The sequence below is a fragment of the Lathamus discolor genome, chromosome 4 (genome assembly GCF_037157495.1).
Source record: "Lathamus discolor isolate bLatDis1 chromosome 4, bLatDis1.hap1, whole genome shotgun sequence".
NCBI lineage: Eukaryota > Metazoa > Chordata > Aves > Psittaciformes > Psittacidae > Lathamus > Lathamus discolor.
In genome coordinates this window covers 92,518,099-92,537,679 of record NC_088887.1, presented here as the reverse complement: position 1 = coordinate 92,537,679, position 19,581 = coordinate 92,518,099, and the positions used below count along the sequence as shown (strand labels likewise).

General features: G+C 42.3%; 1 protein-coding gene across 1 annotated transcript in view; it reads left to right on the top strand.

Moving 5' to 3' along the window:
* Positions 1–9,273: 9,273 nt before the first annotated feature.
* PCDH17 (protocadherin 17) overlaps positions 9,274–19,581 on the top strand; it is a 90,573-nt gene continuing 80,265 nt past the window's right edge. The window contains exons 1-2 of the mRNA XM_065678162.1: positions 9,274–9,847; positions 11,555–14,614. Coding sequence (XP_065534234.1) covers positions 11,990–14,614 — 2,625 coding nt within the window. The 5' untranslated portion in view covers positions 9,274–9,847; positions 11,555–11,989. The remainder of the gene's footprint in view (positions 9,848–11,554; positions 14,615–19,581) is intronic.

The following is a 19,581-nucleotide window of genomic DNA, read 5'->3' as shown; positions in this document are numbered from 1 at the left end:
AAAATGTTAATTTTGGACCTTGGTTATTACATTTGGTTCTGGGTTTTTATAGCACTGGGTTCTAACTAATCACTTATGACAAGACTGTAAGACAACAGTTTGCCTGCAGAAAGGGGGATGCATAGCAGCACCATCCCAGGAGCAAACAGAGAAGGGAATTATGACTAGAAACATAATTTCCTCTCTTGCTTGCCCCTGGCTGTAAGGGGAACACAAACTCCGACTGCTCCATTCTGGCAGCCAACTGTCAGGTCAGTTTATCTCAGATGATCATTGTTATGAGGGGATGAAGCCAAAGCCCTGCATGTCCCTGAGCGCTGGCTATCAATGCCCCACCAGGACAGGGACGGGTGGCCCTGAGCAGGCTGCTGTCATCACTCTCCATCTTTTGCTGTGATCTGCAGTCCCACTAGCCCATGCCAGGAAGGAAGCCCTCAAGTCTTCCTTATTCTCCTGCACACTGGGGATAAAAACATTTGACAACCCTACTCTGAGATTACACCACTGAAAACAGTATTGAGGCCTCAGTTTGGAAGGCAAACGAGATGAAGCAATCACCTACTACTCTTATCCAGTTGCAGCTATACTGGACACATCTGGCAAAGAACATTTTGCAGTTCCCGTGAGCACTTGAAAACTTGTCACTTGGGACCCTCCCTGGATCCTTGTTCCCTATCAGAAAATGAAAAGGAAATTCATACAAAAAAAAAAAAAAAAAAAAAAAAAAGGGTTGTGTTGCATCTACAGATGTGTCAAACTTTGAAAACCTCGTGCTCTAGACAGCCTTGCTACTAATTGGTATGTTTTTCTTTAAAAGTGAAGATTCTAACCTTTTACTTGACAGATATGTGGGTAAAATGCCACATAACATTTTGAAAGCTTATCTATAGTCTGCTGTTTACGAGTCTTGTTTATGTTGGAGCTCACACAGGAATATACAAATGAAAAGGGTTAGCAGCTACAAAACTGAATGGTTGGATTAAAATAGACGTATAAACTAGCAAAAAGGTTTTCTACTACAGAAAGTCTAAAGATGCTGCTTCCTTTTAAAAAGCAACCATAAATACGTGCCACATGACTCGACAGATTTTTTTTAATTATCATTAATAGTGTCCTTAGACTTTCAGGGTGGAAAGTAGAGACAGTTTCATTATCTGCTGTTTTGCTTTGGTGGGGAGGTTTTTCATTCTTTCTAATCCTAAGAAATTGCAGCTAGGAGAGAGTAAATGGGATTCCATTTCTCTGTGAGATTTAGCAACAGAATTGTTTACAGTGTTGCAATGAGTCATGTTTCAAGTAGAGCTACTAACTGCATAAGTGAATAAGGGAATACTTTGGAAACAAAAGGGTTGCATAACAGGCAAATTTAGCTTGTAGAATCTTTGGTATGCAACGTATAAGAAATTTCATAAACCCTAGGGAGGGTTTGCAATCTTGTCAGTGGATGCAAAATGCTAAGTTAGAAAAACTGAAACTAAAGTGACAAAAATATGGAAATAACTGACAATCAGAAAGCTGGCTTAATTCCTTTTTTTTTTTTTTTTTTTTTTTGTTTTGTTGTTGTTGTTTTTTGGGGGTTTGTTTCCAATAGAAACTTTATCTCCTGAAAATTTATACACACAGATTACTATGCACTTATACTTCAGTCTTACTCTCTTCAGGAAACTAAACACTGCACTTGGAAAACAGAAGTTTCAAAGACCATGATATTTTCATCCCACTTGGGGAGTAACTGTAAGAACAATGGTGGAGGTGAATTTCTTCAGCTCAGGAATCCATAGTATATTACAGCTAAATTCTTTTGAAGTCTTCCTCAATCCTCTGTTTCCTGGCACTACTTCAAGGTGCAGCACCAGCTCCAAATTTCCATTGAGACATTGGTGTTGCTTTCATAAGCAAATTGCTGACCTGTCTGACTGATGTTACAACCTTCTACCTCTCGATTAGTGTCTTGAGAAGAAGTGATGCACTGAACTCTACCACAATTCCTTGGCTACTGCCAATAATTAGCTCTGGAGCAATTGTGATACAGAAATACTAGAAAAGAGTGAACGATAAAAACTTACCATTCCATAAAAAGCAATACCCTGATAATTAAAATTTGGGAAAATGTTTTGTATAAGTGACTCAAACCTTCTGCAGCTTGAGGGTGTGAAATGTGGGAAGCCTGTGATTTTCCAGTTAAAAAACACATTGGGTCTGCTGTGCTAGCTAGAGATTCAACTTGACTCAAGTACAATATTATCATGATCTCAATAATATTGTAGCTTAAAAGGTGCAGTTATTTTCTTCTTAAAGGAAGTCCAGTGACACACTATCCTGAGATTTCTATGAATTAATAATAATTATTATTATTATTATTTCTTAATGTTATTAGGGACATTCCTACATAAAGAAACATGAGATATATCTGCAGCTTCTTCAGACTCTGCCTTTTTGTTTAGTTGTTTTTTTAATGAAGGAAAAAGATTAATTCCACACTTAACCTTACTGACCATAACCTTAAAATCCACTTGATAGAGCATCTTTCTTACAGATGTAAGAAAGCACATGCTTTTGCCTTTAATGTGCTCTCATGAAATACATTTGTAGACTTTCATCAGGCCCCCCATTTTCTTTGACCTTTCATATCATCAGCTATGTTCTTCTTGAAATGTGACTTTAATTTTGGCTTCTCTAACTTTGTCCTCTATCAGTACTCTACTAGTACTTCTGTCTGCACAATGCATGTCACTGGTCAGGTCTTTGAGCTGGATCTGTTTCTATCTTTTCCTTAAAGTGAGCACTACCAGCTTCCCCAGAAAACTTTTAAACCCCAAAGAACAGATTATACTCCAAAACAAGGCTTCATTAAACACCCAAAGTAAGACAGAATAGAATAGGTGTAGGTGAACGTCCTGGGCTCACTCTGCTGTGAGATGGCAGGTCTGCTTGTCCCTGTATGGTATCAGTCTAGCATCTCTGCAGGTTTGCAGAGGATTACAGGCCCCTTCTCACGCCCAAGGGAATGTTTTCTTTCTTTCCCATTTGAGACTTTAACAGCAGTTCTTTTCCCTGCTTTTCTCAGAGCTTTCTGGAGTTTCTGCTCACTCTTGCCTTTTTTATTTTTTCTTCTCTTCCCTCCTTCTCCTTTTTAATCCTGTGCTTCTGTAAGTTTCTTCACTTGTGCATTCGTAGGGAAGATACAATCTCCCCCCTTTACAGAGAGCAAACTAACTCAGAGAGGAAGAAGACAAACACCTCTCCTGCCACATAATCTTTAAAGGGCATAGGAAACATTAACTTAACAATAACTGCAGACAAACTAAACGCCATCTACTAAACCAAGTATTTAATAAATTTCAATGTTGTTTATAAATTCCTAAATAAATAATTAATTATAATAATATAGGGTATATGTGCTCTAATCTTTAACAAACTTGTCACAAATAATCCAGAAAACAGATTTTAATCAGTAAAGTACATCATCATTCAACGAAGCAAAACATTACTGATCTTTATAGGGTTTAAGCATGAAAACCAAAATTGCCAGATTTAAGAAAAATCCATATAATATTTGCTTCAGAAAAGTTTCTTAATGTTTCAGAGAATATCCTTTATTTAAAAATTAAAATAGTTTCAATTCTATGTTGCAAAATCTAATGTTTATATTCACATAGTATATTTCCATACCACTAGTAATATCGGCGGACTACGACAACATGCCAAGCCTATCATATGATCATATTACTGTGCCACATCTTACCTCCAGATTTAGGGTCATGGTATAATTAAAAAGCTAAAATGTTTAATGTTGTAGGTTTCTTAAAGGAGGCTATGCAAGTGAAAATGCAGCCCCCTTGACCATTACCCAAGAGACTCACTGTCCTTCCATCATTCTGTCCAGTACCTTTGTGACCTAATGGACAATTTCAATCAAATTTCCAAGTGGGATAGACATTTCAAAGGTGATTACAGTTTGAATTTTATTACAGTGGTGGGTATGCGTAGGAGATAAAATTGATACCATAAATGAGGGAAGGAAAAGTAGACCTTGTACCTTTCCAGGCAGCTGCTGTCTGGCCCTCTCAGACAGCCTCTCACATCTGCAGGGTGAACATCACTGGAGGAAGCTGGTAGTAGTGGCTGTGGGGAAATTAAAGGCACACCTGTAGGAAACTGGTTTTCATTAGATTGATTGCTCTTAAATAAATTGCCTTCTTTTTTTTTTTTTTTAGTTGTGTTTTTGTTTTTTTTTTTAATAATTACTGAAAATTCCACTTAGTCTGTTTGAAGCATGCTGGGTTTGATCTCAGTGTATCCTGTTTTCATTAAAATGACTTTAAAAAAAGTCATGTTTCTGTATTCTGTGCTAAACAGTCATTAGATAACATGCCTGAAAAGAGGCATGAGAATCCAAGTCCTATGCCACTTATCTGTGACCTAACAAGTCTCTCCTTCTGTAAGCCTAATGTGTGTGTTCATTTGTTTGTTTCCAAAACGACACAGGTAAAACTGCAAATGAAATACTTCCCAGTTAGAAGCTGTAGGCATCAATTCTTTCAGTGACAATCTCAGGCTTAGCTCCTACTTGCTAATTCCCTCTCCCTGAAGTTTTTTTAAATAGCTCTATGTCCCACTCCAGCACCCTTTTCCTATTCCTCTCTCTTCTTGGCCGCACCTCTCAATCAGTCCACTAACACCACTGGCAGACACCTACCCTTTCCTGGCTATACCTACTGCACTATTATCGCATATTCCCTTTCTCAGCAACAATCCTCTCTTCTACATGTCTTGCTAGTGTGGACATTGACATAAAACTTCTTACACACAAAGCAATAAAAGTAATTTTATCTATTGTTCTGTTGCTACTTTGAAACAATACTACTAAACAGAAGAAATGTCCTTTTAATCTGCGCGAGTCGTGCTACTTTGCTATTATGGGATGAATCAAAACAGTGGAAAGGTTTCTATTGATTTCATTGAGTTTCTGGACAGTACTTATCTTACCTTTCTCTAGATGCTATATAATTTCTATTTTTAATTGTCATTTTAACTGATTTTTATACTACTGGAAAAAAAGTAAAGCTTGCCGTACCATTATTTCTTGATCACCCTTTTAGTCTTTCTAAAAGATAAACATATTTTGTACCTTTTAATCTTCACACATAGTAACCAATCTTAATGGCTGCATATTTTAACAGTTCATTTAGCTCATTTTCAGATTCTGTAAGAGCTCTTGATGACTACCATTTAGTTAGATGCTTTTTGCTTTTTAAGAATCTCACTATTGACACGAGTACACACCCACATCTCATCTTTGTTACTAAAAAAATGTTGACCTGAGGAAATGTCTTCATTTGCTAAGAGTGCTAGGGTACTGAAATTTAATTTCTCTGCAATACTTTTTCTTTTATAGCTGGCCAACTAATAGGCCCACCAGTTCTGCCATAGCTCCCTCATATTGGCAAAGCATGTTTGTTTTATAGCAGATAATTCATTCTCTTATATGTGGACTCTTTGTTCCTCAAATTCCCTCCTTGGCCTTTTTAATTTTACTTCTTTCTATTGTTTTCAAGATGATTGGATTTGGGCTTTCCCAATGATACGTTTTAGGCTCAAATAACTTAAATATTGAACCTTGACATTTAACTATATTGATCTTTTCCTTGCCTTCTTATTTTCTTTTATTTGTTTAGGGATATTTGTTCTGAGACTTTTGTACTATGCTTAAGTACCCTCCATGCTGAGACTGTGATTTTCATTTCAGCAGTTCTGATTGAGGATATTTTTGATTTATTTCCTTTTTTTTGAAAGTAGAAACGTTTACTTGTCTTTGCTGAGGAGAGAATAATATACTACTAGATTTTGTTATGCACACTTTCCCAGAAAACTCTGAATACTTCTTTATTATGTTCATGACTAATCAACATTTTTAAGAAGCTGAGATGTGTCCTGTTACTGTTATCCTGGTTGATGTCAAACTACAGCTTCCAATAAACAAACATTTCAAGTATTGAAAAGTAGTTTTACAAAGCATAATTTATCCCTTCCATATATAAGTTATTGTAAAGGCTGCTATACTGGACTTTGATCCTTTTTGAGCTTCTCTTACGCAGTGTATTTTCTTGATCTATAAGCCTTCTATATGTGCATTCCAGTCACTAAGGATTTGCATTTTGCCTATGTATTAACCTCTCCACAGTATAGCTTTCTCACCAAGCTGTTAATAAGCATTTTTAAATTTTAAGTTTGTTTCTTCTTTTTTTTTTTTTTTCTGACACCAAATAAATATACACTCTATATTCAATACACAATGACCTGACACAGCACATAGGTATTATTGCAACTCCTTGGCATTACCTTCACACATTTTATTTCTGACTTCTCTATGTGAAAAATACAGTTATTTCCTGATGAATGTATAGAAAATTATGATGCCAGTCTAAGCTATCAAATATATAGTGTGTGCTACAAATTTGACGCTGAAAGTATTTTAGATACATGGTAAAATTATCGAACAAATAAAATATTCATTACTTGCACAGGTGGATTAAAATCAATAAATGCCATTTTGTTGTTATAAACTGTCTGATGTAACAAACATCAGCTTGGCAGAGGCATATTTTTTATATGGCTTTTTCTAATTAGACACCTAAGTCTCTATTGAGTTTAAAAGCCACAATTTTTAAAGATGTCAAGATGATATAATTTCCAATAAATCATTAGAAATTGCTAATAATCAGCCATACCTGAAAATGAGTATTAAAAAGTAAGTATGTTAAAGTGAGCACTAAACCCCACAGTGACCTGTGTGGCTGGGGGTGTTTCATTTGTCATCCCTGGTAGTCAGTCAGAAGTTTGAGGATCTACTGCTAGTGATGCAGATTTTATTTTTCTTCCAAGTATTCCATGCATGTCGTTGGTAGCAATGCGATGCTCTAAGAAGCAAGATGTTTGACAAAAAAAAAAAAAAAAAAAAAAGAATTGAAGATTTTATAAGAAAACCTCTAGTTACTTGGATAAAGGGTTATATAGTTTTCCCCTTAATTCAGAGTCCGGAGTACTTGTTTTACAAACTGCAGTGCCCTCAAATGTATTGACTTCATTGTGGAGTCAGAGTATTTATTGTGTAATGCTGAGTCATATAAAAAAAGAAAGACATTCACTAGGCTGGAGAAAAAAGTGGTGGAGATATCAGACTTTTAAAAAAAAAAATGAAGTCAAATTCATCTTGGTTTTAAGTGACTTTTTTTTTTAAACATAAGTAAAACAGGAGCAACATTGTCGGAAATACATTACATAGTATTTGCCACTGTAATAATGAAATTATCGTTTTATCCTGCTGGTGCTCACCTGCTGCCTCAGAAACTGGGGTTTCTGTATGTGCACACACCCGAACACACCACACACACACAGAGGATATACCCCAAGTGCAGCAGTACCTCTAGCACGCTAGAGGGAGCCAGGACATAATTGCAGTGACCATTATTTTTTTTTACCCAATTAGCAGAAATTGCACCGAAAAATCTCGGGACATCCTGGAGGTTTGGCATAGGCTGCGGAATAAGGGAAGGAAAGCACAGGACTCCAGTTACAATGAAACCAGATCTCCTGAGAGCTCCGGGTCTTACTCTGGGTTGTGTTATATTTTTAAAATTGTGCTGCTTCTACAGGGGACTTCTCCAGATAAGTGACTTAGCCGAACAAGCCGATTTCCATCAGCCAATCCTCATTCAGGAAGCAAAGCCCATTTTGTAAACATACCCTTTATTTCGTCTGTCTGTCGCTCTCACACAGAAAGTTGGCAAGTCTGAGAGTAGTGATTTTACGCTGCCACTAATGTATGTATGCTTTATTTATATACCACATTTTAACACAGCATTAGTTTTATAATGGTTTCCAGCAGACACGTTCCGTACGGCAAACTATCCATTTCAAAGCTACAAACAGGTCTCCAGGATGGGAAGATGGGTCTAGAAAGAATACTTATTTGAATTTATACATTTGGAAGACTTTCTCCAAGTCACATGATATTTACAGACATAGTAACTCGTACAGGGCTGCAGGTTATCCTATGGAGCAAGGCTTCCTTAAGTGAATCTTTTAAGAGCAGCTCCTAAAATAATAGAGCATCTTATAATTGCTCCACAGTTGATTTTTGTTTTCCCTGTCCGTCGTTTTTGGTTGGTTTGTGTGTGTGTGTGTGTGTGTTTTTGCGTGTGGTTGTTGGGTTTTTTTTTTTGTTTTTTTGGTTTTTTTTTTTGTTGTTTTTTTGTTTTGGTGGGGTTTTTTTGTGGGTTTTTTTTTTTTTTCCCCCGAATGATTCATGCTACTTACACGCTCGTCACTCACAGCTCACAAACGGCAGCTTCTTTTCTGTACGCACGGGTCGAGACCGGCTCTCCAGCAATCCGAGCACCCACCTTGCCAGCCTCAGTCGTTCCCTCCCAACTCCCCCTCTATCAGCCGCTAGTGACGGAAAGCCAGGAAAGGGGCGAGGAAAGGGGAGAAGAGTAAGGGAAGGGAAGAGGGCACTGCTGTGGCCCCGAGCCCAACACCCCGGGGCTACCGCCCTGCCCGCCGCCCGCGCTCCTGCACCGCGGCCCCTGGGATACTCCCGTGCCAGGACCTGCCCTTCGGGGAGCGCGAGACCCCCTCGGGGCGGCTCCCGCAGGGCCGAGGCGGGGGTGGCGGGGGGGGTTCCCCATCCTCATGTCCCCCGTCCCCTGCTACTCCCTTCGCCTACACATCTCTGGGGCGGTGAGCGGGTGCGCCGGGTGGGTGCCGGCGAGGGGGTTCCCCATCCACAAGTCCCCTGTCCCCCTCTGTTCCCTTCGCCTCTGCATCTCTGGGGCGGCGAGGAGGCGCGCTGGGTCGGCGCAGCGCAGTGCTTTGGAGCAGTGCGGAGGTGCCGCGTCCCCCCTCCTTTCCCACCCGCCATCGCGGACGACTTATTGATATGTCTTAAAAATAAATAAACGGGGTGGGAACATATAAATAAATAAACAGACCGCGTGGGGTGGAGGGTGCCGGGGGCGCGGCGCGGCGATGAGATGAGCGGCTACCAGACGGCACCGCAACTCGTCCACCCGAGCCCTGCACACACTGCGCGTCTCCACCGAACCGAGCTAATCAATGACACCCAGCGCCCGCCGCGGCCCCGCCCCGCCGCCCTCCCGCCTCCTGCCATTGGCGGGCTGGTCGCCGCCGCCACCGCCTATTGGTTGGCGGGGAATCCGTATCAATGTTTAAGCCGCGGCGTGAGGTGAATAGAGGCAGTCGGCGAGCGGCGCTGGGTGAGCGCGGTGCGGCGGCCCCGGCGGTGCTGCAGTGAGGGAGGCGAGGAGGGGGCAGAGCGGCTCCAACTGTTGAATTTTCGCCGAATCCTCCGCTTTCCTGCGGGCGGCTGGTGCAATGGATCTGGTTTGCCGGGGATCGGCGTTGGCTCCGTGTGCTGCCTGGCTAAGACTGGCGACTGGTTGTTCGGAGGGAGCCACCCACCAATGAGGCAAAGAAGAGTATCTCCTTTTCCTTCTTTTTCTTTTGAAAGCCTCTCTACCACAGGTTGCAGAATTAACTGTGTACTTTGGGTCCGGACTCAAATAAAGGAGAAAAAAAACCCCAAACAGTGCAGAACTGAGGCTCGGAACTAGATCTGTGAGCTATGTATTGGGAACCTATGTGGGGTTTTTTGTTGTTTTTCCTTTTTTTTTCTTTTAATATGAAAGATTTCTGATTTATTTCACACATAACACTGAGGAAAGGTGGTTAAAAACACTCAGCAAAGCAGGAGACAGACGCGCCTCTGTGCCAGTGAGTGGATAACAGCCTTGTTTTCCTGATCCTCAATCTCCCGGAGAAAGAGGTATAGTAAAAGTGTAGCTGGATCCGACACCCCCTTCACCCTCTATTTTTCTTTTCCTCCCTCCCCCCCTCCAAAAGATAAATCTGATTTTTTTTTTATTTTTTTTTTCTCCTGTCTGTGGAGTGAGTCAGAGAAGCATTAGGAAGAAGCTGCAACTAATATCTGTGAAGGGAGGAACATGAGGCGATAGTGAATGTGATTTGTTTCGCTGGATCTGACTCATCCAGCAGATACAAACACCTGCGTTTCTGGATATGCCATTCATTTATTTCTGGTTGTTAAAAGAACCTGAGATATAATTCAGTTGCCCTTGTCCAGTATTTGCCCATACATCCTATCGAGGGAAGAGGGGGATGCATCTGGCGCTGCCGCCGCTTTTCCCCACTTCTATCAAGATGCTCAGGGAGACTATAAAAGCTTGAAAAGACTGCAAAATATGCTTCACACCAATCGCGGAACTGCATAGCTTTTAATATAAGCGAATTAGTTGATTAAAAGGTTTCCCACTTTATTCAGGGCCAGGATTGTTTTCCCCCCTCTTCTCCCCTCCCCTAAATGAAGAGGAATAGGCGGCAGTGTCATTGGAAGGAGATACTGAATAGAAAGAAAAGAGGCACTTGATAGCGCAGCCTTGTGAATACAGAGACTGTTCCCCTTTTAGCGAGAGACTAGGAGAGTGTGTGTCTGTGTGTGTTGGCTTGTCTCTCCCCCTCCCCCCTTCCTTTCTCTCTCTCTCCGGGTTTGGAGTGGGTTTTTTGGTGTTTATTTTTTTGTTGGTTTTTTTTTTTTTTTTTTTTTTTTTTTTTGTAAAATCTATGCGTCCAGCCATGGGTTGCCTGTTGCTTTCCTCTCGGCTGGAGAGAAAAGCAAACTGGAATTAAACTGCATAGAGAAAAGTGCAGCTCCTCAGACACGCATCCGCACACACGCATAGACACCCGGAGAGAAAGATGTGGCGGTGGCGGCGGCTACTGGCCTGTCTTAAAGAAACCCAAGTGTGCTTCTGACTGAGCACGGCCTCTGATTTCTATCAAAACATATATTTACCCTGCTAGTGATGATGGTCAGATGATGAGTTTGTTATTTTTTTTCCCCGCAAAAGGATGAGTGGGAGGCTGGTAGTAGAGGGTGAGAAAGGAAACTACAAATCAGGACACTAGTTTCTGCCTTCCCCCCCCCCCCCCCCCCCGTTTTGTTTTCCCCTCTTGCCCTGCAGTCCTCCTTCCCTCGTCTTCTGATTCAGGAGAGAAACAGTGAGGGTGTACGAGACAGAGAGGGAGGGGGAAATACCAGTGGCAGCGAGATGCAGCTCTCCGCCGCAAGCAATGCAAGATTAGATCTCTAAATGCAGCAAAACACTCCCTGAAAACCAACAACCCCGCGGTGCAATCAGACATTTCACTGCCTCTCACTGCACACGAAGAGGGCTTCAACAACAAGCTGAGATTTTTTTTTCCCCCCCTTTCTCTCTCTCTCCCACCCCTCCACTCCACCAACAGCATCACAGGCGATGAGTAGCAAATAAGCTTTTCTACTCCTGCTCACAGACCTGTGGCCACCCCCCTTTCCTATATATATGTAAATACACATATTTAAAAAACCCCAAACAATCTTTTTGATCGTTTTTTTAGAAAAACAGCCACTGCCGCCGATTTTTTATTATTGTTATTATTTTTATTACCCTTTGTACATCTGCGGGGATTCAAGGATCTGGAAACGCTTCACCTGCCTGGAGGAGAAGATCTTTTGCAAATTTTCTGATTTTTTTGCAATCCTCCCACTGCCGAAGTCGGACAGCCGAAGTGACTGCTAGGGGAACCCAGAGCACGGCAAGCGCTAGCTGAAACGCTGCGAAAATTGCTGCCCTCCGCTCCCCCCTTCCGCCTTCCTCCCCTCCCGATTGCTCCCTCCCTCTGAGCTACATGGTCTATTTGCTGCCTCTAATCCTGTGTTTCTGCAGATGCTTTAGAGCAACAGGTTCAGGAACTTAAAATATAGGGGTGGGGAGAGAGGAGAAGAGAAAAAAAAAAAAAAAGGAGACGACGGAGGAGGAGGAAGAACAAACCCAGAGCAGGAGGCAGAGAAGACGGGGACAGCCCTGGTCGCCGCTTCAGCTGCTGCCACCCCCACCCCTTCTCGGGGATGTACCTTTCCATTTGTTGCTTCTTCCTCTGCTGGGCTCCCGCCCTGTCGCTGAAGAACCTGAACTACTCGGTGCCGGAGGAGCAGGGAGCAGGCACGGTCATCGGGAACATCGGCCGCGATGCGCGACTGGCGGCGGGAGCGGCGGGGGGCGGGATGCTGCCCTCGGAGCGCGGCGCTCTCGGCGGCGGCCCTGGAGGCCGCGGCCCTAAGTCCACCTTCCGGGTGTTGGAAAACTCAGCCCCGCACCTCCTGGACGTGGACGGGGAGAGCGGGCTGCTCTACACCAAGCAGCGCATCGACCGCGAGGCGCTGTGCCGGCGCAGCACCAAGTGCCAGCTCTCCCTCGAGGTGTTCGCCAACGACCAGGAGATCTGCATGATCAAGGTGGAGATCCAGGACCTGAACGACAACGCACCAGCGTTCCCCTCTGACCAAGTGGACATGGACATCTCAGAAAATGCTGCGCCAGGCACCCGCTTCCCCCTCACCAGTGCCCACGACCCAGATGCTGGAGACAATGGGCTACGCACCTACCTGCTCACCCGTGATGACTACGGCCTCTTCTCCCTTGATGTGAAGTCCCGAGGTGATGGCACAAAGTTTCCAGAACTGGTCATCCAGAAGCCATTAGATCGTGAGGAGCAGAGCCACCACACCCTGGTGCTGACGGCATTGGATGGCGGTGACCCACCACGCTCAGGCACAGTGCAGATCAACGTGCGCCTCATTGACTCCAATGACAACAGCCCCATCTTTGAGGCAGCTTCCTATGTGGTAGAGATGCCTGAGAATGCACCACTGGGTACTGCTGTCATTGACCTTAATGCCACCGATGCTGACGAGGGTACCAATGGAGAGGTGCTCTACTCCTTCAGTGGCTATGCACCTGAGCGTGTCCGCGACCTGTTTAGCATCGATCCACAGAGTGGCCTCATCCGTGTCAAGGGTAACCTGGACTATGAGGAGAGTGGCCTCATTGAGATCGATGTCCAGGCTCGGGACCTGGGGCCCAATCCCATCCCTGCTCACTGCAAGGTCACCGTCCGCCTCATTGACCGCAATGACAATGCACCCACTATAGGCTTTGTCTCTGTTCGCCAGGGAGCACTGAGTGAGGCTGCCCCACCAGGCACTGTCATTGCCCTGGTGAGGGTCACTGACCGAGACTCAGGCAAGAATGGACAGCTCCAGTGCCGAGTATTGGGTGGTGGTGGTGGGCCAGGAGCTGTCCCTTTTACCCTGGAGGAGAACTATGACAACTTCTACACTGTTGTCACTGACCGGCCCCTAGACCGTGAGGCACAGGATGAGTACAATGTGACCATCGTGGCACGTGATGGGGGCAACCCCCCTCTCAACTCCACCAAGTCGTTTACTGTCCGAATCCTTGATGAGAACGACAATCCACCCCGCTTCAGTAAGAACCTCTATGTGTTACAGGTCCCTGAGAACAACATTCCTGGAGAGTACCTAGGCTCTGTCTTGGCTCAGGACCCTGACCTGGGCCAAAATGGGACAGTTTCTTACTCCATTCTGCCCGGGCATGTGGGAGATGTCTCTATCTACACTTATGTCTCTGTCAACCCCACCAATGGTGCTATCTATGCCCTGAGAAGCTTCAACTATGAGCAGACAAAGCACTTTGAATTTCGTGTGCTGGCCAAAGACTCGGGTTCACCCCACCGCGAAAGCAATGCCACAGTGCGCGTCACTGTGCTTGATGTCAATGACAACGCACCCCTTATCGTCTTGCCTGCCCTCATCAATGACACTGCTGAACTGCAGGTGCCTCGCAATGCTGGGGTAGGCTACCCCGTGGGCACCGTCCGTGCCCTGGACAGTGACTTCGGGGAGAGTGGGCGCCTCACATACGAGATTGTGGAAGGCAATGAGGAGCACCTCTTTGAGATGGACCCCACTAGTGGTGAGATACGCACCTTGCACCCCTACTGGGAAGAACTCAGCCCTGTTGCTGAACTGGTGGTAAAAGTCAGTGACCATGGCAAGCCCAGCCTCTCTGCAGTGGCTAAGCTCATTGTCAGGGCCTTGGCAGGGCCCCTGCCAGAGGCTGGTGAGCCGCAGGTGAATGGTGAGCAGCATCGGCGACCACACTGGGACTTGTCGCTGCCCCTGATTGTGACGCTGAGCACTGTGTCCATCATCTTGCTGGCTGCCATGATCACTATTGCTGTGAAGTGCAAGAGAGAGAACAAGGAGATCCGCACCTATAATTGTCGCATTGCTGAGTATAGCCACCCTCAGCTGGGAGGAGGGGGAGGCAGTGGCGGGGGAGGAGGAGGCAGTGGCAGTGGAGGGGGCAAGGGCAAGAAGAAGAAGATCAGCAAGAATGACATTATGCTGGTGCCCAGTGAGGGCGAGGACAGCCGGGGCCCCCTCAATGTCATGAACGTGGTGAGCAGCCCGTCCCTGGCCACCTCACCCATGTACTTTGACTACCAGACCCGCCTGCCCCTCAGCTCTCCCAGGTCTGAGGTGATGTACCTGAAGCCCGCCTCCAACAACCTGACTGTACCCCAGGGACATGTGGGCTGCCACACCAGCTTCACAGGGCAAGGGACTAACGCCAGCGAGGCTCCCCCGAGCCGGATGTCCATAATTCAGGTAGGAGACTTTTAGAATACCCTGGACCTCTCTTTAGACACTGATTTAACTTTGCCTTTTGTCTGCAGTGAAATCTGCTTTAAGACATCACTGAAGGGACCAACACAAGTCACTAAAGAGAGGTGGACTTAATGAAAGTGGAAACAGACCACGTCTGGTGGGTCTGGTTCTGTTGTCACACTGTTCTTTCCTATGGGATTCACAAGTAAATGCCCACTGAATCAGCCACACTGTGTAAAAGAGGGGCAAGTGAAAGTGTAGGCAGGTGTTTAGTACACTTGGGGCATGCTGGGGTGTTTTCCCAGAAGACTGTCAGACAGAGGTGGGTGCTTCCACAGGTTTCACTTCACTTTGGTTTGGGGTGGAGAAGGGGGACAGCATTTCTGAAGCAGTCATATTATCTGCAGTAACTAACAGGACCTGGGAGAAACTCTACACACTGAGGACATCTATTGCAACTATGTATTATAGCCCTGTAATCCTCTATGTAAATATGAGCTATCTTTCCATGATGTATGTTCTTAATTTAAAAAAAAAAATCTTTCTTTTTAATATAGATCCGTAAATATATTTTATTTGACACAGAACGGTATTGTTTGGGCTCCATTGCCTCCTCCTCTCCCCATAAACAACCAAACCTTAAGCACTGAAAATTCTGCTTAGTCAAACAGAAAGAAAATGTATGTGGTGAGTCCCTCCTACCCCCAAATGTTAGTAGAACTCACATCTTGTCATAAACCAGCAAAACAACTAATCAGATTTCCAGTAGCCTGAGTCAATATTGAAGATTGGTTTATAGTGAGACTTATATGCTCTGTCTCCTACCAAAGCTCATTTAGAAATTACAGCTGGGCTGCATTCTGCTGCCAATTATATGCACACTGTCCTCTACCGACTTCTGTGAATGTGAGAAATGGCAGAATTTGGACCATTTGACATAGGGTACTAATCAAAGACTGACTTAATTTTTAGTAGGTAATTTAAAGTTCAAACTCAGAAGATGTATTCCAGAGCAGTGAACATGCAGAGTGAAGGTGAGGGCAGAATTTGGCTTCAGTTGATTAAATTTAAAGTATTGCTTCATGATTAATGCAGCTTAATGTTCAAATACTACAGATATGTTCCAGAGTGATTTTTAACATTTGGATTGAAAGCAGGCTCTGGATAATGACTATTAAATATATTTGGAATGTCAGATCTGCTTTATCCTGTGGTTCTCCTAATATGCTGTTCTGAGTCATAAGGGACTGAGCTGAGTGTATCAGAAGTGACACAGACTCATTTCGTGTATGCGGCTAGTGGGAAAGAAGTTGCACTGTAGACACTTGATGTACCAAAAGAAAATCCATAATTCCTTGGAGTTATCATACCCTGTGGTCTGTGAGCACTGAATGTTCTAGCTGCCAGCTGCTGCTCCTACCTTTTTAAACTAAATAGAAGTGGCCATTGGTAATTGGCAGGTTAAATAACCAAAATTCCAGTAACTAATAGCCTGTAAATTGAATATTTATAATTGTGAAAAAAAGGAAAAAAAAAACCAACCCAAAACCAACCCAGAAAAAAAGGCTGTCTGCACAAGGTCACTGTGAACTAATCCTCAATCTACTATTGAGTTGTGTCACAGAAACAATTTCATTTTATGCCTATCATGAATTTGTGTTGCTATCAATTAAGTGAGTGGAGCAATACTTAGAATCTGAAATTGATTTTAATAAAAAGTGACACTTCAGGAAAGAGTTTAAGTTAGGGCACAACCGGAGATAATTTGATTTATAATTCATGCTTTGAAAAACAAATAACTTTCAATGACACTTGTTAAAGTTATGTCAACATTTTTACTGTAAAATGGAGTTGTCAGAATGCTAAAAAACCCCCCAAACAAACCCACATTTTTTCCCTACTGACAAATGTAATAGTTAGTAAAAACCAGAAAACTATACTTTCCTACAACCATGTAATGTCTATATAAAGCAATTAATTCATGTATTGATGCTACTGAGTAGTAAAGATTCAACTGTAGTGTAAAATCCCTATGGAAAATATGATTCCTTATTTTACAGTGCTCACTGTATAATATCAATTATGATTTTTTTTTCCTGAGATCTATATAAAGCTAAAAGAGGAATTTCCTCCATTAAAAAGGTGTGTTGTGGTTTCTATAAGAGTTTTCGTTTTGACAGCTGTAGAAAATGTTAACAGTAGCTCCTAATATCTCACACTGGTATATCTAATCCTGTTTTCGCTTTCTCTGAATATCTACAGAGTGTTTTGGATGTTCAGGTGGTCCAGCCAGTAGATTAGGAGTAATTTTTCTCTAGCCAACAACCTATTCAAGCATAGTTATTGATACTATATTTTGTAGTTGTATTGGCAAAACAAATACACAGTATGAAACAGAGTAGTTGCTTTCTATTTAGGAAAGGCCCAGACTTACAGTGATTCAATGGGAAAATTTGATCCTCTTCACTATAATTTTTCATTACTAAAATACCTTCTGTGCGCTCCATCTCCACATCCCTAGAGTAAATTTCATATACAATTTGCATTTAGAATGTAGACATTGCTTTGTGTCTGGTCCTCTACTTCTGCCTCATGTAAATTTTAAACTGCAGACTTAGGGAGAAATAGTAAAGGATCAGTCCTCTCTCTGGATCTACTATATGCTTAATCACTCCAGGAAACCTGTCTCTGGAAAAGTAAATTGCACAGTTAGGAATCAAAGTATAGCTAGTGGAAAAAAGATATGGAATCTAAACAGCTGCTTTATCATTGGCTTCATTAGTCAGTTCAGAAAAGCAGTTTTCTTCCTTACCTCAGTAAAGGAAAGGGATTGTGTAAGTGTTCTCTAGTGAATATTCACTTTAGTGTTTCCAGATATATTACTGAACCACAACAATCTCACACTATATAATTCATATGATGGAACTGCTTTTCTTCACTCTCATTTGTTCAGCAAGTCTTTAATGGCAGAATTTTCTAGCAGGAGCCTGTTATTAAAACTTTATATATATATACACATACATATCTATGTGTGTGTATATCTATACACATGCTAAATATTATATTATTATTACTTAGTATATCCTGTTAGGTCTATAAGTATTTAAAATCAAATAATAATTTCTTTCTCAGTAAGATCTAAATTTTCTCACTCCTATTAGGAGTGTATAAACATGTTTTTTGCTTTGCTTACTATTAAGAGCTAGTAAAGTCAATAGGCTATATGATTCCCTTATTTCTCACGAATAGTATTTTATTCTACAGATAGCCCAATTTGTATCAATCAATACCTGTGGAGTAAAGTGTTATTTAGTGACTGTGGGTTTCAGACTGACCCAGAATGACCAGCATCTGAATAAAATACTGCCAGATATGTGTAAGAGGGGTGTAATCTTCCCTCTTTTTAAATGACTTATGTTACACATTAGTCACACAGTTTACCAGCTTGTGTGTTTACTCACTACTTCGTAGCATCCAGCTATATGCTATGGTTATGTGTTACCATATGAATCAATGAACTTTTTCAGTACTACAAAATCGAAGTAATTTATACATGCATGCAGACAGGTATGTTTAAAATTTTGAATGGACCGCCAAGGTTGCTGTGTACTTTCAGCTTTTTCTGGCATAAGAGACTTAAACAAGAGCTTAAGGTCTCTGAAAAGAGACCATTTGTGATTTGATGAACACATGAGGTGGATGTGTATGAAGAACAGTGCTTAGTAACATACTGTGAAGTTAGGACAGCTACACTTTTGGCGTGTTTCATTGCTTTTAACTTCAGCAATCGTATTCTAAGCATACTTTAGGAACAGTGCTTTCAAACACAAGTTTGTTAAAAATATTTAAATATAGGCCAGTGCTATACAATCGTCATTGCCAGATTCAAAATTCTATGTGACTTTTAAATCGCTTATGGTGCAAACCATTGATTTTTACTGGGGTGGAAAAAGAGGAAAGTTTGAGCAGATGGCATGTCTACACGGCCGAAAGAAGATTTCTGTTTACTGTAGACCACAAAAACTAATGGTAAACTCTGTTCATCTCATTCTGGTGAGAAAATCAAGCTGACCTACTCACCTGACTAATAGAAACAGAATTTTGCTTTATTTTGAGGAGCAGATACTAGAAAAAGAAATATCATGTACTAAAATACACATATATGCTCACATCTCTCCTACCAAAAAGTTCACATTTACTTGGGTGAACAAGTTGAAATTTCTTCTTGCAGGTTTCCAGTAGATAAAAGAATGGATGGACAAAGGGAAATAGTTTCTTTAAACAGATAGGGTCTGGAAACTGGTTCCTCAAAGTGAAACAACTGCAATGTAGTGTTGGTTGTCCTACAGATTATTTATTATCATACTTGTGGTGCAACTTGGAGAAGTTTGCAAATATATCAGGAATGAGACAGGCATGAATAAAGAAAATGGAGGTCACAGATTTTGCTAAAACACATCTGGAAAAAACAGACTGTGTTGCAAGAATCTCTCAAGCTGGGAACCGCTGTAGCTGCTGTACTACACAGTCCTGCAGCATTTTAAAATAAAGTACATATCATTCTTAATACTTCAGGCACCTGATGTTTATGATACGTAAACAGATTATGGTCAAGTTCTAATCCAGCTTCATTGCTAGGTGTCTAGTAGTGCCTAAGAAGATAGAGACTTCGGAGGAAATCAAAAACATAAGCTATATTAGTGCTGTTCTGACTTTAGATATACTGTTCCATGCTTTACTTTGAGAAACTTCAGCTCAGAAATGTCAAGATTGCAAAAAGAAGTCTGCAGCAGCTGAAGTATAAGGAGAAGCAGCTTTCCTCACAGAAGATGCATTCATTCTCAGTGATGTAAATTCCTATCTGAAAAAAGAGGTATTCATTATTTTGTTTTATATCTTATGCTGCAAATGAGGAATATTATTCTCCCTCACTAGAGCTAGTAGAAGTTAACATTTTACACCAAAAC